The sequence below is a fragment of the Lynx rufus genome, unplaced genomic scaffold (assembly GCF_022079265.1).
Source record: "Lynx rufus isolate CCGP_SWC_20201006 ecotype Redwood Valley unplaced genomic scaffold, mLynRuf1.p SCAF_15, whole genome shotgun sequence".
NCBI classification, from domain to species: domain Eukaryota; kingdom Metazoa; phylum Chordata; class Mammalia; order Carnivora; family Felidae; genus Lynx; species Lynx rufus.
The window spans coordinates 54,350,460-54,375,939 of NW_025814829.1; the positions used below are offsets into that span (position 1 = coordinate 54,350,460).

Consider the following 25,480-nt stretch of genomic DNA (forward strand, 5'->3'; position numbering starts at 1 on the left):
CGCTGTGTGCTGAGACATTGGGTAAAATGGTTTAAAAAGTTATGTAATGTGCTGTTGTCTTTGAGCATGACTACAGTAATGATATTTCATGCTGATGACTATCTTACCTCCCTCCTCACAATCAAACATGAATACAAGAATACTACTTCCCTAGAAGCAGTTTTCATCCAAATACTTCTGAATATGCTATAAAATTTATTAAACAGTTGCAAACAATTATTATTTACATGTGATCAAGAAATCAAATAGTACAGGAGGGCTTGCAATGGAAAACAACTCGGAATTCCCCATATGGACTTTGTCACTTCCATGATAGATTGTAAAGCCATGATTTCTCCTTGCTTGAGCCACTGTGGAATAATCCCAGCCTCCTTCAAGTAAATGGTGTAAATGGTGGAATTTAGGAGGATGCTTGTCTGTTGTTGTTACTGAACAGTATGAAGTCCTTATGAATTAAATTGTTGTGAAGAGAATTCTAAATTGAACATGATGTTTAAATAGATTATCTGCCAATTTTCTTTTAATTCTAAAATTTACGATTCTAAGTTTTGGGATGTACAATTGCTGATAATAATAGCTAGCATGCAAAGTCATTGCTGTAGGGTTTGCAATGACTCTATGAGGTAGGTGGTGTTACTATCCCCATCTCAGGGCCAAAAAACTGAGGCAGAGAGGCAAAAGAAAGTTAAGCAGCAGGTGTGTGTGTGTGTGGGGGGGGACTGTGGTTTAATCATAGGTGGTCTGGTTGCAAAGTCTGTGCTCTGAAGCCCTGTGCCGTACTTCCTAAGAAGTCTCAAGTGTTAGTAATTGTATCGGTGACTTAAGCTGGAGAAAATGGCACATGATTTTTTTTTTTTTCCCTCCATGGTTCATAACTACAAAACCAGTCTACTGGCTAGCAACTATCATTGCTATTTACAGCACTCTAATGTAGTGTCATACAGCTAGAGCACACATTCTTATTGCGTGTGTTTGTAGGGGGAGTGGAGGGAGGGAAGGTAGAATCAAGGAACACAGAAAAAGACTGTCATGAAGGATGCAAAGAAGTTACTTAATGGATCCTGTAGGATTTGCTTTAAAATTCCTTCTGTTATCACTTCCTGTCCGGTCTTCTGTTCTGTGCTTTAGGTGATACTCAGATGTGCTTTGCTAGAGAAAGCTGCCGAGTGGAGCGTGTGTCTATATGCCCAACTTCTGTACCAATTAAAGGGATAAAGAGAAGAATGCATTCGGAGACTATAATCACCTTAGCAACATATTTTCACATAAGTGCTAAGTGTATTAGAGTGGCCAATTATGCTGTTATAACCATTGGTTCTTACCATAAAGATCTCAGCATTGACAGTTATATCAGGGGGATCTTGATTCATTCATTCCTACTATTTCTGTTTGCCTTCCTTTCCTTATTTCTTCCCATATTTAATCATTCACTTACTCAGATATTTACTGAGTATTTAGTTTGTGCCAAGCTCCATTCCTGGCACTGGGATACAAAAATGAGACCAAAAAAGCCAAAACAACAAATGGCTGTGTGGAACTTGAATTCCATTAGGGAAGAAAACAATTTATAAATATATAAAGCAAAATGTATGGTATGTCAAATGGTGATACGTGCCATTGAGGAAATAAACAAAAGCAGGGAATGGAAAGAGCACAGAGTGGAAGGCAAGGGAGAAGTCAGGGAGAGCCTCAGTGAGGACTTGAAATCTGAAGGGTGCAAGAAAAAGAACCCCATACAAATCATAGGGAAGAGCTTGTTGCAAGAAGAAGCAGTCAAGTGTGACAATCTTGTGGTGCTAATAACCTGGAACACTAAAGGATCAGCAAGTTGCTGGGTGATCCTAGAGAGAGTGATCAAGGGGGAGAGAAGTTTGAGATGTCCTTGGTAAATAATGGGGGGCACGAGGCAGGGAGAAGTCAAGGGGGTTTGGCAGGAGGACCAGAAGAAAGCTATAATAGTAATTCAGATGCAAGACAATGGTGACTCGTTCCCGAGTAATGACAGTAGAGGTGTGAGATGTAGTCAGATTCAGAATATTTTTTGAAGGTAGAGGTAACAGGATTTGCTTATGGATTAGATGTAGACTCTGAGAAAGAGTGAGGACTCTAGGATTTTTGGCCTTAGTTAATACAAGGATTTATTTGCTGTTTTCTGAGATGAGGAAAATTGCAGAAAGGGTAGTTTGAGAAGGGAAGATCAGGAGTTCCACTTGAGACATGCCATGTTTAAGATTCCTGTTAGACATGTGAGTAGAGGTGTTGTACATTTAGCATCGTAAGTTCAGATTTAGAGAATTTTGGACTGGCGACACAGCATACGATTCATTAGCATCTTAATGATGGATGTAAGTGTAGGTGGAGTAGAATGGAAATCCAAGTATGAGCCTTGGAGTTCAGCAGTAAGAGGATGCAGAGAGAGGAGGAGGAACCAACAAATACCGAGAAGAAATTGCCAGTTGAGGTAGACGGAAGACCAAGAGAGTGTTTTGTCTTGAAACCAAGCAAAGGAAAAGAGAACTCTGTCAGATGTTGCTGATAGACCAAATTGAGTAGTGGTTGTTGGGGATCTCGACAACAGGTGGGCAAAGTGGTGGAGGCCAGAGCCTTCCTTTTATGAGAGGATGGAAAGAGAGCGATTTGGAGAAGGCTTGTATTAGAGTCTTTGATGACTTGAGAGAAAGTATAACATGTTTGTTAGTCATGTGAATGGTCCTTTGGGAATGGAAGAAATGAATGTATAGGAGACAGTGGTCACTGCTAGACTGATGCCCCTGAGGAGGGGGAGGAAGGCAACCAGTGCCAAGTACAAGGGTTGGCTTTAGTTGGACAATGACAGATCATCCATAGGAAGACCAGAAGGGGAAGAGTACCCAGCACAGATTCATTGAGGCTCATAGTTTTAGGGCTTCTGGGAGTTCTTTCTTAACTGTTTTTATTTGTTCAGAGAAGAGCAAGGTCATCAACTGAGAACCAGAAGGTTGAAGGTGGTGTTGGAGGTTTGAGGAGAATGGAGAGGGTTCTTTACCAGAGTGGCAGAGTAGGAAATTATAGTATGACCACAAGATAAGAGTAAAGGACCCATTTGAGGTTAGTGGCCATAAATTTAAGGATGGTTCATGTTTCTGGCAGTCATATTCTTCTGTGAGGCGTGCTCATGTACAGTGTGTTAAGAGTGGTTTTAACAAATGTTGAGGTTTTGCCATTTTACTGAGACACCTCGGGGGAGGCAGGAGTTAAAGGGCATATGCATGTAGGGTGGGTATAAATAATGGTCTATGGTTTAAAGTGTGTGTTAGGACATAAAGGAGGCATGTAAGGGACAAAATAATGGGAGGGGACTCAATGGATCATGGGTCCTGGTGAGACTGACAAGAGAAAACTTTGAACTCACCTTGGGGGTTGTATAAACTTGTACTTCAGGTGACTTAACTGAAATCATTAACACCTAGTTTCACCTCAGCAGAAGGAAAATGAGCAATTAGCATTGTTGATGGAAGATGCAAGAATTTTCTGAGGCAGGCATCAGTGTTTATGTTGCTTCTCCAAACTAGACATCATTTGCCATCATGGTCCTCAAGGCATTGGCTATACTGAGCTACTCAGTTTACTGAAAATAAGTGAGTTTTCACAAACCTTAAGGATTATATCCTACTTGAATCTAATGTGACATTGCTTAGAGTATTCTAGATGGGCTAGGAATCAGATCAAGTGGAGAATGAAGAGCAAAGAGAAATATATTTATGTTGAGCATATTATATATTTTTATTGGTTCTGTCTGGAAATGGGGCAGAATGCCCAAGCTCTCTTTGTTTTCCCTCATTTGTGCATCAAATTTTGTTCACCAAGAAAATGGACTTATGCAGTAGATAATTGGAAGTTGTTTTGCAATCAGATTGTGTTTTTACATTATTTCTACTGAGCAGTTGGCTCTAGTAATTATTCTTCCATAAAGAGGAACATAAACAGGAACAGCTTTCTTGATTTGCTAACACTCCTGTGAAGATACATTTGAAATATTTGTCCCTAGACAAAATATTAGTCATTAAATACAAACAAATTTGATTACTCTTTAGTGGACTATTGGATAACGTTGAAAATTTGTGATAACAGCCATTTAAGGGAATACGAATTGAGTAATTTATGATCTCCATGTTGATATTAATTATTTCCTTTGGAAAGAAATTTCATTCTTAGCATTTTTCATTTGAAAATTCAAAATTTTACAATCAATCTGTTTTAGACCTGATAGCTTCCATGCTTTTAGACTGCTATATTTTGATGCATTTATGTCATGTATTTCTTCCTTTAAAAAGTTTTAATTAATGGAGAATGGAAACGTGTTTCATAAATATTATGCCTCAATAAAAATTGTTTTACACTTTTGAAAATCGCTTCATGGTCCAGTTTGATAGACAGCCAGATTCTCCTATCTGCCTTTGCATTTATTCAGTTGCTATATGTTGTTTTGGTTGAAATGTATGAAGAAAATCTGTCTTCACACAGATAGTGCAGCTGGAAAGAGGTATTAGTCTTTCAGATTATGGTGGCTATTATTCTTTTGTTTTAAAGTTTACTTATTATTGAGAGAGAGAGAGAGAGAATGAATGAATGAATGATGTGAGTGGGGGAGGGTCAGAGAGCTTGAGGAAGAGAGAGAGAATCCCAAGCAGCCTTCGTGCTAACTGCACAGAGCCCAGTGCAAGGCTCAAACTCAGGAACTGTGAGATTATGACCCGAGCCAAAATCAAGAGTCCAATGCTTAATGGGCTGAGCCACCCAGGTGCCCCTGGTGGACATTATTCTTAATACTACACCAAAACTAGGGGCACCTGGGTGGCTCAGTCGATTAAGCGTCCAACTTCGGCTCAGGCCATGATCTCACAGTTCGTGGGTTCGAGCCCCGCGTCAGGCTCTGTGCTGACAGCTCACAGCCTGGAGCCTGCTTCAGATCCTGTGTCTCCCTCTCTCTCTGCCCCTCCCCTGATCACACTCTGTGTCTCTGTCTCTCAAACATAAATAAACATTAAAAAAATATGACTTCACTCATATGAGGACTTTAAGAGACAAAACAGATGAACATAAGGGAAGGGAAACAAAAATAATGTAAAAACAGGGAGGCGGACAAAACAGAAGAGACTCATAAATATGGAGAACAAACTGAGGGTTACTGGAGGGGTTGAGGGAGGGGGGGATGGGCTAAATGGGTCAGGGGCATCAAGGAATCTACTCCTGAAATCATTGCTTCACTGTATGCTAATTTGGATGTAAATTTTAAATAATAAAAAATATTCAACAAATAGTAGTTTCCTTACAGTTATTTGCAGTTTGGAATTTCAAAGCCGTATCAATAAACTTTTCACACATTAAAAAAAAAGGTTACATTTCACTCAACATTAAATACATGGATCTGCTAACATTACCTTATTTAACTGAGTTAAGGCATTTGGATGACTTAGATGTTTGGCAGAAAACACAAATTTAGGAGTATGGGTTCACTTAAATGAAACCCAAATATTCATTTAAATTCTAACAGGCTCTGCTATGTTTTGAAGTGAATTCCAGTTACAATATGTGTGTGCTCATGTTGGTTGTTCAGTGCCCTGTTTTAAGCGTAACTTGCAACTATGCAGAGAGACATTTGGGGGTCCTGGAGTCAGTGCAGCGGAAGAGTGGAAACTAGCATCAGAGGGTCAGTCGACCTTATCTCAGCCATCATCTCTGGAATGAAATCTTCCCGTCATCAGCTGCACGTAGCAAAAGGTCTGGGTGTCACAAGGAAATGACATCAGTTTTCTAGCATCTGCGATATGCCCTCGAGTAGTAATTTCAGAATACTTAGTAAAAGGCTTAAATTGTTGAAATATGATGTAGTCTGGGGAGTTAACTTTCAGTCTCAATCTCTAACTCTTTTGTTCTGTGCCAGAAAGGAATCCTGCAAGACAGGATGAGTTTTCCTTTGTGGCAGCCTGGCCAGTGAGGATGAATACACCTACTCTCCAATTTCCTCACTTAGAAGAGAGGAGGAGGTGTGATATTCTCCGGGAATTCGAGGAATAGGAAATTGTTTTTCTTGAACAAGAAGGTTCATGATTTCAGCTGAGAGTATTTTCAAGTATTTTGGCAAAGTGTTTTAGCCACCAGCAACCATTTCCCCTACGCAGATACGTTCAGATGGGCTCTATACACCTTGAAAGCAAGGAAGAGACAAAAATACAAAAGAAGCTTTGTGTGTGGGAATTGTGAAATTTGAAGTCTGCATTGTTTTAATGGTTGAAGGTTTTATGGGATTATTTATGTATAGGAATACTTAAGGAAAATATATTAGCAGATTTTTGTGATGGTGGAAAAATGTTCTCTTGGTCAGTCAAAGCCAGTGGACTCCATTGAAAGCTTTTCTAAATAGTAACGCTCACCCTCTGTTTTACTATTTGTGCATATTGCCAGTCATCAAGGGATGTCAGGAAGCTCTGGTCATAAAAATAGCCTTCTTTAATTAAATAATTTCTTAATAAACCATGAGAAGAAAAGGATACATGCATCTTACTCAAACCCAAATTTGGGAGGCATCGTAGTTGCAGAAGTGCTAGAAGTCACTGGATATTTAAAATAATGAAGCATAGGGGCGCCTGGGTGGCTCAGTCGGTTGCGCGTCCGACTTCAGCTCAGGTCACGATCTCACGGTCCGTGAGTTCGAGCCCCGCGTCAGGCTCTGGGCTGATGGCTCAGAGCCTGGAGCCTGCTTCCCATTCTGTGTCTCCCTGTCTTTCTGCCTCTCCCCCGTTCATGCTCTGTCTCTGTCTCAAAAATAAATAAACGTTAAAAAAAATTACATTCTAAAATAATGAAGCATAAATTATATTAAAAAATAAATAAAATAATGAAGGATGGGCGTCTGGGTGGCTCCAACTTCGGTTCAGGTCATGATCTCGCGGTTCGTGAGTTCGAGCCCTGCATTGGGCTCTGCGCTGACAGCTCAGAGCCTGGAGCCTGCTTTGGATTCTGTCTCCCTCTCTCTCTGCCCCTCCCCTGCTCACCCTCTGTGTCTCTCTGTCTCAAAGGTGAATACACATTAAAAACAAATTAAAAAAATAATGAAGGCGGTTGATGGGGAATGGGGGATGGGGGAGAGGGGAAAAATGGATGATGGGCATTGAGGAGGGCACTTGTTGGGATGAGCACTGGGTGTTGTATGTAAGCCAATTTGACAGTAAATTATATTAAAAAAAAAAAGAAAACATGAAAACTGAAAAAATAAAATAATGAAGAAGAAGGGGGGACAAATAGTCCCCTTTGTCAAGGCAGGATGCTGAGCATCTGGTGGTCATTTCTGAACCCTAGGGAGTGGGCAGTATGATGACAGAATAGCAGATAGAAGGAGGAAAATTCCTCCAACAGTGGCCTTTCCATTCACCAGACAACTACTAAAGTTTAATTAAGGCTCAAAAGTCTAAGGGGATGAATTAGAACGGAGGTAGTTCCATTTGAAAAGTTTCTGTTTTACTGAGAAGCAACTTTTATTCATTAAAAGCACATCAGAGTAATCAGAATATTTGGAACTCCTCCCCATATTTAACTGATCTCTCATTCCCAGCAATGAAAGATTACACTAATACACACACACACACACACACACACACACACACACACATCAAGAGGGAAGAAAGAAAAACTTTCATTAACTGAACAAATGGCAGAAATGACTGAACACACACATAAACTAGTACATTACATTTTTGCACGTATTAACTGCATGTTGAACTAAGTAAACCACAAAATGATTCTTAAGGGAACTTAAGTATCATGTGTATTCTTTAGATGTTTTTTTCTCAAGTTTTTTGGCAAAATAGTCATGAGACAAGTTGTTAGTCAAAGTCATCTCTGTGGTACAATGAAAGGAATTACCGTAACATGTCATGTCTTGGTATGCAAGCTCTCATATTCTCAGTCGTATATGTTCACAACTAAGTTTTCTTTATTTTTTGATAGATCTTTAATTTTCAGTGGCTAAACTTCTTGGTTTCTTTTCCTTCCTCAACATGCCTGCCAATATATAAATGTTAATATTTACTGAGGAAGCTATGTAAGTGCATGTTTAAGTAAATTTCTTTAAAAATGATTTTTAAACCACAATTATAATCTTTATGTTTGTAAGTTCAGGCTTTCTCTTCGGGGTTCCTTTTGAAATCAGACATGTTTGTGAAGAATTACCCTGAAAAAAGTATGACTGTTATCTGTGTGAAAGTTATTTTGGCGCAAGGCATTTTAAGTTTCTGATAGCTTGTGTACTTTTGGAGCAATGTATATGCATGCATTCAAAATAAAACTTAACAGTGCTCCCCCTTTACAGTATGTGTTAGGAAACAGTGGCAAAATGTGGACAGAGTTAGGGTCCTATTTCCAGGGAGACTCACTAAGCTCTATTTTACAAGAGCATAAATGTTTACCTAAGCAAGAAGGTGAAGTCCGTTATGCCCAATAAAGGACATTTTGCAGTGCTGGTTTACGGAAAACATTCGATAGACAGTGGATCTTTTACACAAAGTACAGTGCGTTGTTTGAAACTATGTATGCTCATCTATACACTGTGCTTAAAATAAACACTATCTGGGAATATGCTAGTCTTTCTTTCTTTCTTTCTTTTTTATTCCACACCCTAGATTTTGTCACCTGCCAAAGTCAAATAAATCTTATCTAAACAGTTGAGATAAGCCTTGAGTTGTACCCAGTATGGTCAAATCAACAAACCTCTTCAAAAACAGAAATGAAATACAATATCACTAGATTAAACAGTCTACAATGGCAATCATGTTTGCATTTAAAGATTTTATTCCAAAAGGATTACAGTGTTGGTATCCGTTTTTCCCCCTGCCTAGACAAGAAGGCGACATACTGAGTCAAACAAAATGCATTTGCTCTCTAACAATTTAACTTGTGTGGCTCTTATAAACAAGGCCCATAGGTGTATGAAGCCTACTGACTTAATCAGTAACTCATGTCATTAACTTTGTATAAGCAAGTATGCTTGAGAGGTACCAGTGGTGGATTGGGTATCAGATTTGTTTTTTGTTTTTTTTTTTTTTTCCAGCAGGAAAGCCTTTCTTTATGTAGCCTAAGTACAAAAATCTGTAGAATTCTGGCATTTTATTGTCTGTACCTTACAACAAATCCCTACCAGGTTAAACTGCCTGAAAAGAGAAGGTAGTATAAATGGCTATGTATTCTAAATTAATAGGATATTATAAAAAAGCAATTTTCTTCCCTTCTAAGGCACATATCAATTTAATTGCTAATGCACACCCTATAAGGGCAGGAAGTGTGTCTGAGGTTTACCACCACCAGGTCCCCAGGGCTGAGAAGGCTACCTGTCCTGGAGTTAGAACACTATGGATATTTATTCCATAAATGAGTAAATGATGTTTTCAGGAAGATGCTATTTACTTTGCAGATAAATACAAATATTTTATAATTATTTAATCAGTTGCTGATATCTGAAAGTATGTTTGTGAAGTGAATATATTTTTATTTATAGTTAAATGGTTCCCTTTCAATGTCACACTGTTTAATTGGCAATTTGTTTATAAGTGACAAGCAGTAAACATGTCATGATGTCACTCAATGTCATTTTTAAGACTACCTCACAGATAGTATTAACTTCTGTGCATTTCTTGACCATAGAGTATTTTATACACTGCCTGCTGGTTTGGAAATAACCCCTGTCCCCACTGGTCTTTAAGTACATCTTCACATACTTGCACTCAGCCTCTCACACATCTGAGAGTTAGCCCAACTGGATGTACAATTGGGGTTCTGATGTGATGCCTTTCTTTTATTTTTAAGGTCCAAACAATAATATAAAATACATATCTTCATTTTCTAATTTATATTGTTGTATAAGAGCAATTGTATGTATAAAGGTATATATGATATTCAGACATTTAGAGAGAGCTAAGAGTCTTCCATTTTTGGGTGCCCACTATGGCAAGGACTGTGATCCACCTCTTATCTTGACAATAACCATTTGAGGGAGGTGTTAACATCATTATATACCCATTTCACATGTGAATAAACTGAGACTCAACTTATCAAGGATCTCCCAAGGGACACACACTACCTAGTCACAGATCCATGTTGTTTTTTTAAAAAATTTTTTTTTAATGTTTATTTTCGAGAGAGAGAGAGAGAGACAAAGTGCACGCGGGAGAGGGGCAGAGAGACGGAGACACAAAATCCGAAGCAGGCTCCAGGCTTTGAGCGGTCAGCACAGAGGCTGACACGGGGCTCGAACTCATGAACTGTGAGAGTCAGACACTTAACCAACTGAGCCACCCAGGCGCCCCCACATATCCAAGTTTTTAATCCAGGTTTGTGTGAATCCAAAGCACTGAGGTTTAAGGTTTCAAGAAATTTTAGAAAAAATCACGAGTAATTATTTGGGTAAATTAGAACTTCTCAATAAATATGTTAATATATTAACCAGGGATTTGAATGGAAGGGGCCATAGCAAAATTTAGAAGTCTTACAAATGGAAAAGGAATGGAGTGTCACTGTTTTAATTTGGAATCTTTAAAAGAATGCTATTGATGTATTTGTTGTTAAATTTATTATGGTCCTTAGATAATCCAGAATTCCTTGAAATATTATTCAAGAATTTGTGTGTTTCGGGCGCCTGGGTGGCTCAGTCGGTTGAGCGTCCGACTTCGGCTCAGGTCACGATCTCGCGGTCCGTGAGTTCGAGCCCCGCGTCGGGCTCTGGGCTGATGGCTCAGAGCCTGGAGCCTGCTTCTGATTCTGTGTCTCCCTGTCTCTCTGCCCCTCCCCCGTTCATGCTGTCTCTCTCTGTCCCAAAAATAAATAAACGTTAAAAAAAAATTAAAAAAAAAAAAAGAATTTGTGTGTTTCATGTGTATGTTAAAAATTTGTGGCAACATGTCTTCTGACAAGTTCCCCACAGTGTGGGAATGTATGTGTGGGACAAGCCCACGTGCTCAAACATGTATGGTGGTTGGATGTGTGAACAATGGAAATGTTACATTATCATTTCATATTCTTATCAAGTGTGAAGTTTAGGTGAATATGGTGCCAAATATCTTACTCTATGAAAAAATGTTAGTTTTTAAAAAAAATTTTGGTTATGTTTGATTTTAACTAAGCCAAGCAAAACCAAAAAAAAATCTTTAAAATTGCTTCACTGCATCATTAGGAATTTTTTGCTAAGTAATACATTTTAACAGTGTTTTAAGTAACTCCCCAGATGTGAGGATTTTTAGTTGGGAGTTACCGCATCAGTATTTCCTTATAAAGGATTCTTGCTCCATTGTCGTCAGATTGCACAGTGATAATTTACCAAAGGTTTCTATGCTTTACTGAATTTCAAATAAAAATGTGAGGTTAATAATTCTAGGCATTGCTGCCAAACTGTTTTTTTTTTTCCCTTTTGTTTTCCTTTTTATATCTTCCTGGCAGGACAAATAGAGCAGTATTAGAAATTACTGAATGAGTAAAAACTGACCATTTGCATCTACCACAGACTGTAGATATGAAGGAGGGAGAGGAAGCTGCTTCCTCTTCAAATATCTTTCTTTTCCTTTTTATGTCTCAGTTTCTTCCTTCATTGTCATGCAGATGGCTTTGCTTAGATTGTTTGCAACAGATCCCACTGCCTCTGCCAGTATTTGGCTTTTGCTTTCTCAGGTGTTGCTGCCTTCATGGATTGATGGGACCAATAACACAGATATGTGGTTGATAGTGTCTCTTTCTTAAGGTCAGCTAGTATGGCTTCTTTCTGAAGGTTCCGTAATGATTTTGTTTTTCACATTATATGCTTTTTTAGTTTTCTACTGTTTGTGGAACACTCTGGCATGAGTGTATGATGTATTTAAGGCAAGATCCTATCAGGCTATTTAAAATCTCCTTAGAGGGACAGAGCACATAATTCTGTACAAAAGGAGTATCTGAAATATATCAGGTGATTTGTATTTATGTTAAAGGGCTCAATCAAGAGGTCAGAGATGTCGTTATGAGCCATGGTACTTAGGGAGTGTTTCAGAGATTACTTAGGCTGCAGCTTGAAATTGCTATTTTGTTAGAGATAGTGGTTTATCCACACTGTCCACACTTTTCAACTTCCCCTCTGTTCTAGGTAACCATTGGAAACAATTCTGGCCAGTGAGACAGAAGTAGAAATTTGCTAAGGATTCACACTTAATAGGCATCGCACATGCTTTCTTGCTGCTTACCTTTTTCCTCCATTTTGCCTGGAATGTGAAAGTGATAGATGGAGTTATGGCAGCTGTTTTTCCACATAAGGAATAGGTATTTAAAGACCATAAAAAACTTTTTATTGTCTGTAAGCTTTTTAAAAACTTTCTGAGTCAATGCCAACCTATCTCAACTTTGTTTAAGTCATTATTTACTCAGATATTCTTTTTACGGTTGAAAAGTTTTTAATGAGTGCAAATGTATTTAGCACTTTTGCCATATTATCAAATGGCGGATTGTCAAGAATATATTCATATTTCAGACGTCTTTGTTATACTCTAACTAAATGGCTGACATTACTGCCTAGAATAGTATAAAATGAGCCAAACTTTGAAGCAGGGGGCGAGGAGGACTAAGTTATAAACCAACATGATGAATGACGTTTTTTCCTCATTTAGGCCCCGTGTCTTTCATTTTCATTCCTAAGACAGCAAAGGGTTTGGAATTCAGCTATTATTCCTGCTTAATTCTACCAGGATTCAGATACTCTTTTTAAAAATATCTTTCCCGGAGCGTCTGGGTGGCACAGTCGGTTAAGTGTCCGACTTCAGCCAGGTCACGATCTCGCGGTCCGTGAGTTCGAGCCCCGCGTCAGGCTCTGGGCTGATGGCTCAGAGCCTGGAGCCTGTTTCCGATTCTGTGTCTCCCTCTCTCTCTGCCCCTCCCCCGTTCATGCTCTGTCTCTCTCTGTCCCAAAAATAAATAAACATAAAAAAAAAAAGAAAAGAAAAAGAAAATATCTTTCCCTTTACCAACTGTACTCAGTTTGTGTTAATCACTCTTGTACTTCTTCACCCACCTATAGAAGTATTCCTCAACATAGTTACCTAAAGACCTTAAATTTAGTTAGGTAAGAAAAGGGAAATGTTTCTATTATTAGGTAAAGACTTAAAAGAGAAAATAAGCTGAAAAAGTTTCCAAGTTATGGTATGTCTTCTAGTTTCAGAGTCCCTGAAGTTAAAAATGCTTTTGGTGGAGCAGGCGATCTCATGAATGAATTTTGTGAACACAGGGATCACCCAGGGCAGGACTTCTGGCTGTGTTAGCATATGAGCCAGGTGCTGTATATTTGGCAGAATATGGTCAGAAGGGAGTATGTGGGATCTAGTCTTGGGAACTGGTCAAAACTGATTATTTTCTCTAAAACTCCTATTATTGGGATGCTGGCCATCCTGAATTGGTCTAATGTTCTTAATGTTTTCTCCTCTTTTTGATATACTTTTGGGAAATACTCTCTCATTTATTTCCCATACCTTCTATTGAATGTTTCTATGATGTTGCCATGTTTTTATGTTTGGAGAACCACTTTATGTTTCCACTTTGGAGGGTGTGGCAGTAATCCAGGCAGTAGTTGGGAGTGTCTGGGAACAGGGTGGTAGCAATGACAATGATGAAATGAAATCATATCTGCATGCATTTGGAATGTAGAACCATGAGGATTTATGATGTACTGGGTGTGGAATGTGAGCAAAAGGAGTTAAGGATAGCCCAACCAGCAGATGGGTCTCCATCATGTGAGAGAGGGGAGAGTGTGGGCACAGTAGGTCTACCTTTAGAGTTCCAGGTGAGCATGCTGAGTAGACTGTTGTTTCTACAAGGGGAAGGTTCAAGAAGGAGGTTGGAGGCTAGAGAGGAAAATGTTTCAAATCCACCGTGAGACTATAAGAGATCACCAAGAATAGGAATGTAGATGGTTAGGAAGAGGCAAAAGGGTCAAGCCCTAGGATCCTTCAGTAATAAAAGGTTGGAGAGAGAAGGAGCCAGCTAAGGAGAATGAAGAGTGGGGAGCATTATGAGCAGGAGGAAGAAGAGAGCGGCATTCTGGAAGCCAGATTAGGCATGTGTATCTGGAGAAAGGAATTATTCACTGTGTCGAATGCTGCTGAGATTGAGGAATGTGCATTTGGATTTCACAGGATTGAAATTACTGACGACTCAATAATCAGAGCAAAAGCTTGAGGGGGTGGGATTAAGAAGCTAGGGTAGAGAAGAATGTGAGGACAGTGGGTATTGGAATACCTTAGGAAGATATGGAGGAGTCGTGTGTGTGTGTGTGTGTGTGTGTGTGTGTGTGTGTGTGTGTGTGTTTCCCTCCCCTGTTTGGTCTCTACTTCCCCCCAAAGGTGAAATTTTTTATTTCACTGAAATGTACAGAGAGGTAGAAATTATCTTCACATGTGTCCTTTTTCCTGATATTAAAGTGTAATGACTAGTTACTTGCAATTCCTTAAAGAGATCTCAGAAAATTTTGCTCCCCAGTGGCTAGGACATGATGACAGCTTGGAACCATTTTAAATGAGAGATGCTTCTGATCTCTTATTTAAGATGAGTTTCTACTTGAACAGAGGTCTTTGCTTTGCTTCTCAGCAATTTGCAAGGCTAACTTCATCTTAGCTTTTCCTGTGGCTTCTCAATTCCAAATGGGGTAAAAAGATGGTTTCTCTAAGCCCTTATACTCTTTCTTACTATGTCAGTGAGAAGAGGGCATGAACTGTAAATACAGGCTGATTTGCACTTATTGTGTGTTTAAGCTTTCTGCTGACTCTGCTCCCTTCCCATATACCTTAACCAAAATCAGTGTTGATGGTTTCCCTGTGGGTGAGATGTGTTTAGTCTCCCTTATGACTATCTGTACAAGTGGAACTGTGATTTTTTTCCTTTTGCTGAGAATGTTTTCAACCTACTTTCTCTAAAATCTCTCAATCAAAATACTGATTTGGAGAGATGTTAGTAAAATAGTTTTCTTGTAGGAACGTTAGAGGGTCCATAATAACAATAAACACAACCAACATTTTCTGAGTGTTTGCTACAGGCATGTCACTGCCTCTGAGTGATTTATTTGAATAATCTCCTGCAAGAATCCTATAGGGTGGGTGCTTTCATTAGGTCTATTTTGCCGATTCGAAGCAAATTGAGATACCCTATGTTACACAGATAGTAATAAGTGGTGTATTCCACTGCCTTCCACTGACATTTGTCAAATAATGATATGACATCCCATATTATTATTTTATCTTTTTGTAGTATGAAGTCATCTAGAGTGAAGTTATTTGTTTACAAAAGGGCAATCAGGGTGAGCTCAAGGAATATTCAGTTTGTCCGGTCAAGTTAAAGGTACAGTTAAGTTTCAGGAATTACTAACCTCAACCTATTTCAACCTTTTGACATTCAAAGAAGATTTTTTCCCAAGCCTCGTATGTACTAGGTTCTTCTATATTTTGTGAAGTTCACAATAAATTAGGCGTGATCATCTATGGTACAGGGAAATGCCTGTCAACATTATCTCATGTTTCTGTATGTCTGTATATCATGCCTCATATAAACTTATTATCAATGAGACTAGGAGGCTTAGCTGATTTGATAGATTATGCCTGTATGAGAAGTCAGCTTTCTTCTAGTGCATTTCTTTTTTCTGGTGAATCATGATGGCTCCACATGTCCTGTGTGTTCTTAGAAAGCCTAATAGAAAAACAAAAACACCGATATAATTAATACATGGTAGAGAATAATAGAGAACCGTAAGCTGACATCTGAAATCCAAGGGAAAAAGAACTGGAGTTACCAACCTGCTATGGTGGGCAGCCTATCAGATGGCCTCCAAAGACCTCCATCTCCTGGTATTCATGCACTTGTATAATCTCCATCCCTTGTGTGGGGGCTGGACCTAGAGACTCATAATGAATGGAATGTAACGGAGATGGCGGGATGTTACTTCTAAGATTGGGTTGCAAAGAGAAGGTGGCCTTATCTTGCGCGCCCCCTCTAGATCACTCTGAAGGAAGTGAACTTCCTTCACCCTGTTGTCTTATTGCGAGCTTACCTATAGAGAGAGACATCTGGCCAGAAACTGAGGCCCACAGCCACAGTTTCAGCCAATAACCAGTGAGGAGCTGAAGCCCTCAGTCTGAGGAACTGACTCCTGCAAACGACCACATGATCTTGGGAATGGATCCCCCTACAGAGTCTTCATAGAAGATCTCAGCCCCAGCCAACACCATGACTGAAGTCTTAGGAGAAATCTTGAGGCAAAGGTATCCAGCTGAAACTGTACCTGAATTTCTGAGGCACAGATAATATGTTTGTTGATAATATGATAATATGTTTTAAGCCCCGACTAAGCTTTAGTGTAATTTGCTGTGCAGAAATGGATGACTAATAAAGCCTCTTGATAATAAACACCATGAGGTTTTCTACTTTTGGGGGCTTCCACCCCTAGTGTAGCAGGTCATGTGAGAGGGAGGGATTAAGGCAGGAAACCACAGTGACTGGAGTTCAGAGCTGGTGGAGGGAAGGGGCCACCAAAAGCAGTCCTGAGGCTGCTCTAGTCCTATCCCATTGGGGAGATCCCAGCTTAAAATACAGACTGGAGTAAAGCAGGTACTAACAGTGTTCCATGGCTTAAAATATTGCGTTCAGTAGGAGTAACTGCATCATACAGAATTTCACCAAGAAGCGAACTACTTTATCTGGCTGCTCAAAATATATGACACATTTACAAATTTGGCTAATAATTAATGTTTTGTGAACTTTTGTTTTACATGAGTTTCTTTTAACAGAAACTCTTAAAATATAGTCCTTTCCCTTTTGTGTACTTTTTTTTTTTTGGTTAGAAGCACAGAGACTGGGTTCTTGTTATTATGCAAAAATTCAGACATACATGTTTTATTTCACTGTAGTCCGAGTGATTTAACATCATAGTAAGTTAGAATAAGCAACATGTACCACATTTCTGGTGTTGAAGAAGGCAAATATAATAGCAGTGTCTAGGGAATGTGATATGGGCCTATGACTATCACCTGTTTGTGTGTATGTGTGTACAATGTCATGTGCCCAGCATACAGCCATTTCCCATGATAGGTCTAGAATTTTTTTTATGTAATGCAGTATCTTAGAAACAAAAGGAAATAGATTTTTTGTTAGCATAGTTTATTTTGATACATTTTTAATGTTTATGTATTTATTTTGAGAGAGAGGGAGAGGAGGAGGGACAAAGAAGGAGGGGGAGAGATAAAATATAAAGCAGTCTCCACAATGTCAGCTTAGAGCCCGATGTAGGGCTTGAACTCATGAACTGTGAGATCAAAACCTGCGCCAAAATCAAGAGTCAGGTGCTTAACCAACTGAGCCACCCAGGTGCCCCTTTTGATACATTTTTAATACCTTACGTTAAATTGACTGAGATCTAAAATAGGCTATTTCACTCTTTGTTTTGTAACAGCATGTTTTAATGCGAAGTGCATTGGATCTCAGTGTATACTCACTCAGTGAGTGTATACCAGTGGAGTTCATTAAGGAAAGAGCTATGGTCTCAGCTTCTGATTATTGAAAGCAAAAATTTAATCCTGAACCTAATTTTAATCTAACACATTCCCAGCTCAATCTCCAGTTTCTAACCAATGTGTTCACAGATAATACATTTTAAAATTAATTATATAAATTATTCCATGGCTTCTTGGATTAGCCTTCTTACTATAAAATTGCTTATATTCTCCACATAATAAATATATTCTACAGACACAAGTTATTATCCCACTTGATAAAATCTCAGAGAAGCTTAGTATTTTGATCAATGATACACAGCCTGTTGATAGAAAAGCCAGAAAGAGTACCAAGTTCTTCTACTTCATTATCATATCTTGGACATTTTATAAAAGTTTAGGCTTAAAAATTAAAATGCTATCCATTTTGGTCTGGAGTGATTATTAACACATGGTCATTTATAGGTTTTTTAAAGAGAGTGTTAAAAACCTCCATATGTTCTAATCCTGGAAAGTCAGCGTGTTTTACAAATAAGTTAATAATCTTTTAATATGCAAAAAAGGCCAGAATGTCCTCTCAACACCATCTTAGCCCTTGTATCTTTCTACATAGAAACAAAACAGATGCTTCTTGGCCAAATTCAAAGTAACATTTATCTATATATATTTTGTGGGAAAGCAATTAAAACTGCTTGGTAGACCTACAGGGGAATGGCTGGGTGGGAAAGGTGATGAGTCCCAGACAATGATGGCTGCTCCTGGAAGTCTTACAGCAAAGAGTAGGGAATGAGTGTGAAATATTTGGCTTCTAATCTTAAGTGTAATCACATTAGCACCTAATGGAATATTAGAGAATAAAGTAATCTGAATTAAAGATTTATCACTGAATATCCTTCCAAATTTGGGGTTTATTTATGTTGTGAAATCTTAGTCTCATGCCTAATAATTTAAATGTCAAGTAAAAAAGACAGAGCATGATGAACGATACCCAATAGCTGTAAGCCAGGCTGTCATGTAGTTGTAATAATTCATCATTCATATGAGAGTGGAACCCTTAATAGATGCAGGTGGAATTTTTATTTTTGGCACATGAGGGCACAAAACTCAAGTAGGAAAAAAAGAAAGTTGTTTACCTTTGGGTTAGATAATAAAGCGTATTAAAGCCAGAAGAGTTGAACTTTTGTGAGAACTTGAAGAGGGAAATAACGTTAACCAACAACATGCCAGATTCTTTTACTTGTTCCTGCCTTTGGTCCCCGTGAGACCCCAAATCTTGCTAATATTTTCTATTATTTTCTTTTACCCTTATCCCTGTCCTCCATAAAGAAACTAAAACTTGTCAAGTAACTTACTTGAAATAATGTAGCAGTGAAGAAAAATTTAAATTGAAACCCAGTTAAGTTCTATGTTCCGTGTTCCTTCCACATCCATAAACCATCCCATAAAAATAGCTTTCCCTTTTGGGGGAATAGAGGAACTATCACCTAGATATAATCTCAAAAAAGGTGTTTTCCTCTCAAAGAAGGCTGAAATTTTGCACATGGAGTCAGGGGATTTGCGAGGCACTTTTTCTTGAATGTTTTGCCACCTTAAAACCTGTATTTCTAATTCCATTTCTATTTATTTCCATTTCCATTTCTATTTCTATCTTTTCTATTTCTATTTCAAAATTCCTTAGCATGTCCATACCTAGAAATCTGATTGCAGTGTTCTCTCACAAAACCAGTTTTCTGCAGCCTTTCGAGGCCGAGTAATCAAGCACGTCCAAATAGCTCCAATTTCAAATCATTGTTACCGAAGTAACTGTTAACCAGTGTAATAAGGTATTATGGTCCCTGAATGATAAGGACACTACATTTATGGGCTACATGAGTAAATGCTTTGTTTCATTTCCTTGTTTTTAGAATTTTATCAGTTGAAAATACACAATGTGCCTAATCACAGATTTTAAGATTTCGCTCTAGCAGTAGATGACAGCACTAAATACTTAGAAAGATATGATTTTAGTCTGATTCTTGATTTCTGAAATGTTAAAATTTGCTTTTTAGATTGAGTAAATATAGCACCTCAAGTAACCTTAACCTTTCCCAAATTACATCTTTTGCCTTTATTTCCCTTCTAGAACGCCAGTCAGAATCCATTCATCTGCCTGTATCGAATCTCTAATATCCAACCACACAAGCATGACTATGTTGTTCCCTCAAAACTGCAATTCCCATCAGATTGTGTTAGCGTCTCTCAAGTGTAAAGCCAACTAAGTGAAAATTGTGTGGAAAAATAGTAACAGTGTTTTCTTCCATGGAAATTTCCTTGAGGATGACTAAAAAGTGAAGTTTCATGGGTTAGGAACTTTTGAGGACTTGCTTAGGACCATATACTTATGGTTAGGTCCACATGGTATTTATTAAGATTATTCTTCAGTACCTGACATTGCGTGAGGTAAACAGATGAGAAACTTCAGTGTATATATCTAAGCAAAATTTCATGTGGGGAACACGTATAGGAATAACATGTTTTAAAACCAGGGTAAACTCAGAGGACAATTGTATCTTTTATGAATTTTGACTTGAGTATCAATGATTTTATTGTGTCTTTACATTATTCTGAGAATGAAATCTTATACTAAGTTGACCAACAGCATGTCTTTCATTGTTTTCCTATCAATCTTTTGCTGTATCACCAGAGGAATGTTGAAATACTGGATTATTATCTAATGAATTCCAAAGTCAGAGACCTTTGGGTTCACTGTAAGACTTTCTTTAAGGGCTAGACTGCACAAATCCAAAGGGGGGTAATTCCATACGTGAATTTGCTATCTTTATTTGGATTTTATGTATTTTGTTACATTATAGCCATATTACCTCCAGTAAAAATCATTTGTTAATCCCTTTTAATTAATTTCTGAAATAGAGTCAAAGTTAGCTGGCTATGTTTTTACTACTTTGAGTCATTAAACAGATTGTGATATGTTTGTCTTATGTGGTCTAAGGAGTGAAAAGATTTGTCTGAGAATTTTAATCAAATTCTTCGATAGATATTTGAGACATAATTTTTTGGAAATGGAGATAGTGGAATATTATTAGGATGGAAGTATCATATTCTACTTACTATGATCTCTGTTGGCAAATCTGGGCTCTGTTCCCAGCTCCAAATAGAAATGCTAAATTGTCTTGGTTAGATTTCTCATCCATCATATGCTTCAATTTCCCACTTGTCTTTTTAAATTCTTTCTTGGGATTTTGCCAGAATCCACTAGAAAATGTCTCATATACTTTAGGCTTTGAGAGAAAAGACACTGTAAAATGCCTCAATTATCAAAATAAATCTAACCAATTTGTGATTATCCACTTTGTGACTTTTCTCCCAGAAACCTTTAACCCTATAGGAGCTTCATTGGCTACTTGGCATAGATCTGATCAGGGGAAATTCACATCATTTGTGGCTAATATATATATGTAGGTAATACAGAATGCTTTTGATTAATCTGAATTTGCCCAAACTGAATTATAAAACATACCGACTCCATAATCCAGCATGCTTCTCAGACCAAAAGAAATGCATTTAGGAACATATTCCCAGTTTCCTATTATCAATTCCCCTTCTTCCTTGTATAAACATGGGTAGTTTGCACATTAAGAATTGATTTTTAAGGGTGCATTTGTGCTAACATCAATACCATAATCAAAGAATTATCCTTTTATTATAACAATTTAAAGAATTATAATGAGAAATGCTTCCATCATTTTTATATTAAGTCCTTCAGTTCAGTGATTCGATTTAACTTTTGTCATAAGTCTAGGTAAATTGGCAGATATGAGCATTTATCTCACAAAATAGGATGTGGCAGTAACAGGTGTGATTTGCCTGTTTTTCTAGTATTAAGCAAAGTTTTCAAATTCATGCAGTTGGGCCTTGAGAGACAGACTGCGTGTCATATTCATGGGATTTTGTATTTGAAAGACAAATGAAAGCCTTAACACTTTACCCCTGCACCCATTGAAATTCCTTGGGCACAGTCTTAGTAGTGGGTAAGTGGGTGCATTGAAGTTAGACCACTGTTCTGGAGGTGGTCAGTGTTGTCCAAGATGATCAGATATCTTTTCACAGCTGGCTTATGGCAATTTATGTTCTTTTGTCTTCCCCCCCCCCCACAGCTGTTGTGAACTTGGACAATTCTGTGGTTGATCTGGAGACCCTTCAAGCTCTCTATGAGAATGTGAGTAAATAGAAGGAATTTTATGTGTGAGTATATAATACATACACAATACTTGCCAATATGCACATCTAGACTCATTGCTTTAATGTCCTTTAAGAAAATTTTATCTGGGTGCACTGAATTTACCAAAGTATCAGTTTGCTAAAATACTTTCTAGGAAACTTACTGGACAAATGTATGGCCTCATAATTTCATGGATTGTGGTTCAAAGCATGTTGCGTGTGAGGCCATTCACATTCCCTCTTTTGAAATATAATAGTCAGTACTTACATAGAGGTTAATTTGAGCTGAGCATTGCTCCGCACTAATTTAGTTAATCTTCACATGAAAACTCTGGGTAGGTATTATTATTATCCCCACTTTACATATAAGGAAATTTAGGTATAGCTGGTCAAATGACTTGTTCAAAATCCCATAGCTAATGTGGTATAGCTGGGGTATAATTCATTTGAGTCTGTTTCTCCTAACTGCGTGGTTTGATTCACCAAGTGGCGGAACATTCAAGCTTTCTTCCAGGAGCACTTTTTCTTATGTTGGCAGGAAAAAACAGTAAGGAATCAGAGAAGTAGGACTATAGCGTGATATAGTCTGTGCCTTTGGGAAGTGCAGTCTAGGTGGTGAAACATGAAATGGCTTTAGCTGGGGCATGACATTAAATAACACTGATTCACATAGTAAGAAAGTGCTTTTCTTATCAGGGCCTTTACAGTGCTTCTGAGGAGCTATATGTATGTATTATAAATATACTACTATAGAAATATATAGTTCTAGAACTATATATATTTAGGAGAAAGTCTCAGTGTGGCCCTATTTTATACGTGGTATCTTTGGGCTCTTTTTATTCATTTTGTTCCTTCTCTTGCCTATGATGTGCCTGGTATTTAAGCCTCTGTTCTCTTTAGGGGCATGACCTTAGTTGGCCCTTGACTTCTCAGCCCCAAGTCAAAGAATTCTTGGCTCTGAAAGATATACATAGTGAACAGGATGCAGACTTCTTCCCTGACCACCCCCCTTGGGAACAGTGTTTTTGATCTGTGTTTTACACATATTTATATGTGGTTTCCCCTAGAAAATTTAGACCTTTGTAAGAGAAAATATTTCTTATGGTCCATTGCATAGAATCTATTGATCAAGTGTAGAGTTGGTACCTGGTCAGCACAATGATCATAGGTGCTCAGTTAGAATGAGTCATTAATGAAGACTGAGAGGGGAAGTTGGAATAGTTGATTATATGGGGTGCCTGGGTGACTTATTTGGTTAAGCATCCAACTCTTGACTTCAGCTCAGGTCATGATTTTGTGGTTGTGGGATCAAGCACCATATTGAGCTCGGTGCTGAGCTGAGTGTGGAGCCTGCTTGGGACTCTCTCTCTCTCTCTCTCTCTCTCTCTCTCTCTCTCTCTGCCCTTCTCCTCCATTTGTGCACATGCTCTCTCTCTAAATTTTTTTAAAAAATATTTTTAAAAATTGGTTGATTATGTAGTTGTCTCTATGTGATGGAAAACTGGAAAAAATTAATCATGTATTTAGTATTTTAGTGTCCCAGTGAAATGGGTATGTAAAACATATCCATTAAAATTTTTTTTAATGTTTATTTATTTTTGAGACAGAGACAGAGCATGAACGGGGGAGGGTCAGAGAGAGAGGGAGACACAGAATCTGAAGCAGGCTCCAGGCTCTGAGCTGTCAGCACAGAGCCCGACGTGGGGCTCGAACTCACAGACCGTGAGATCATGACCTGAGCCGAAGTCGGATGCTTAACCGACTGAGCCACCCAGGCGCCCCAAAACATATCCATTTAGAGGTACAGAGTTTTCATTTCTCTTGAATCTTTGATGCCAACTCTTTCCCAACCAGGAGAGCCATATGGAAGAAATGTGGGAATACCAGAGAAAGTAATTTCTTCAGCAGATCCTAATGGTGCATGATGTTCATATATATTTAACTGTTTTTCTTATACATACATTGCATATGTGTATATATAAGTGCTTACATATATACATAATATATATGTATGTATATGTATGTGTTGTGTATATTATATTAAGACATACGAATGTCGTAACCTGGTGTATCCATAATGCAGAAATATATACAGAAAAATACAGAAATTGGGAATAACTATATTTATGAGGGAAGTTTAATTTGCAGTGATTTGGAGTATTTTATTTGAGTTTTTAGCCTTTCAGAGCAAATTAATTTCATGAAATAGAAATTTCTGACTCTGAACAAACTAGATAGCCATCCAGGATTTGTGTCTAATTTCTCATTATCATACTTCCTGAAAGTTGAAGGAATACTAGCTAGAACTGGTTAAATTTGTGGTTTTCTCTTTGTTGTTGTTGTCAAACAATGGTTTAGGCTTCCAGTATGTCAGGAAAACGCAGTGGTGGGGATGGTTCACAGTAATACCAGTTCAAGTAGTAAAAGGCTAGATTTCTTTGTTAGCCATCTATGGTAAGGAGCTTAAAGAATCCATTATAAATAATAGATATTCATGCTAATAATAGAACTGATACTAATTCCTGGTTAACTTCCACTAAAGTACAAAGAGGGAGAAATATTTGTTTTATCTATGGCAATATCCCCAGCATCTAGAGTTAAAAATACTGGGCACATAGAAAGTATTTAGTAAATGTTACATAAAGTTTATATGAATTAATGAATGGAAAAACCTCTTTTGGGCTATCATATGGTTTTCCGATCCAGTTTTCCTGTTCGAACTGATTGATACCCACTGGAAATAACGATCTGTATTGAACATCCATTTGTGTTATATTCATTTCTTTAGTAACCTAAGAGGATCATGTGCAAAATAATTAGTTGTTCTTTCCAGTGGGGTCCAGTAGCCCAGTCATAATTTACTGTAACCTGCTAGATATAAAAAGTATGGTTGACAATTTGAAAAGGGTAAATGAAGATTTAAAATGTTTCTAGTTTAAGAATTCTGGGTCATTAAAGAAAGACTACTAGAGACCTATTTACATATAAGTGTTTGCAGTTTTCTAGGGATAAATGCTGAGGCAAAAATATGTGCTCTTTTTTAAAATTTTTTAATGTTTATTTATTTTTGAGAGAGAGAGAGAGAGAGAGAGAGAGACAGGGCATGAGTGGGGAGGGAGCGGAGAGAGAGGGAGATTCTGTAATCCAAAGCAGGCTCCAGGCTCTGAGCTGTCAGCACAGAGCCCGACATGGGGCTCGAACCCACAAACCGTGAGATCATGACCTGAGCCAAAGTCGGACACTTAACCAACTGAGCCACCCAGGTGCCCCCCAAATCTGTGCTCTTTTGAGTAATACATAGCAGTATTAAAGTTCTCCACATTTAGTGAATGAATATGCCTATAACAAAGCAAGGAACTGCCCCTAATTTAAGATATAATACATATTCCCTATTCATGCAAAATGTATTTGTTCAAATTCCTTCTTTCCAGTTGTTTAAGCTCCTAAAATTCCCTGAATTTTTAGAAATAGTAATAGTTTAATGTCTATTATGCACCAACCATTGTTTCAAGTCCCTTACATATATTAATTCATTAAATCCTCTAAATGCCTTACCTGTGACTTATGAGGAAGAAATACTATTGTTATCTAACCCTTTCTAGGAAATTGAAGCACAGCAAGGTTCTCACAACTCAGAGCTCAGTTGACACTTGCTCACCTCTCCTAAGGAATGTGCTCTAAGCACAGAATTTCCTGACTCATGGTGATTGCTGAACAGAGCCTTCAGGAAGACCAGAGACAGCACT

At 38.1% G+C, this 25,480-nt stretch overlaps 1 protein-coding gene across 2 annotated transcripts in view; it reads left to right on the forward strand.

Moving 5' to 3' along the window:
• FMN2 (formin 2) overlaps positions 1-25,480 on the forward strand; it is a 393,006-nt gene that overhangs the window by 201,829 nt on the left and 165,697 nt on the right. For both annotated transcript variants that reach the window (XM_047076425.1, XM_047076426.1), the window contains one exon: positions 21,671-21,732. In XM_047076425.1, coding sequence (XP_046932381.1) covers positions 21,671-21,732 — 62 coding nt within the window. The remainder of the gene's footprint in view (positions 1-21,670; positions 21,733-25,480) is intronic.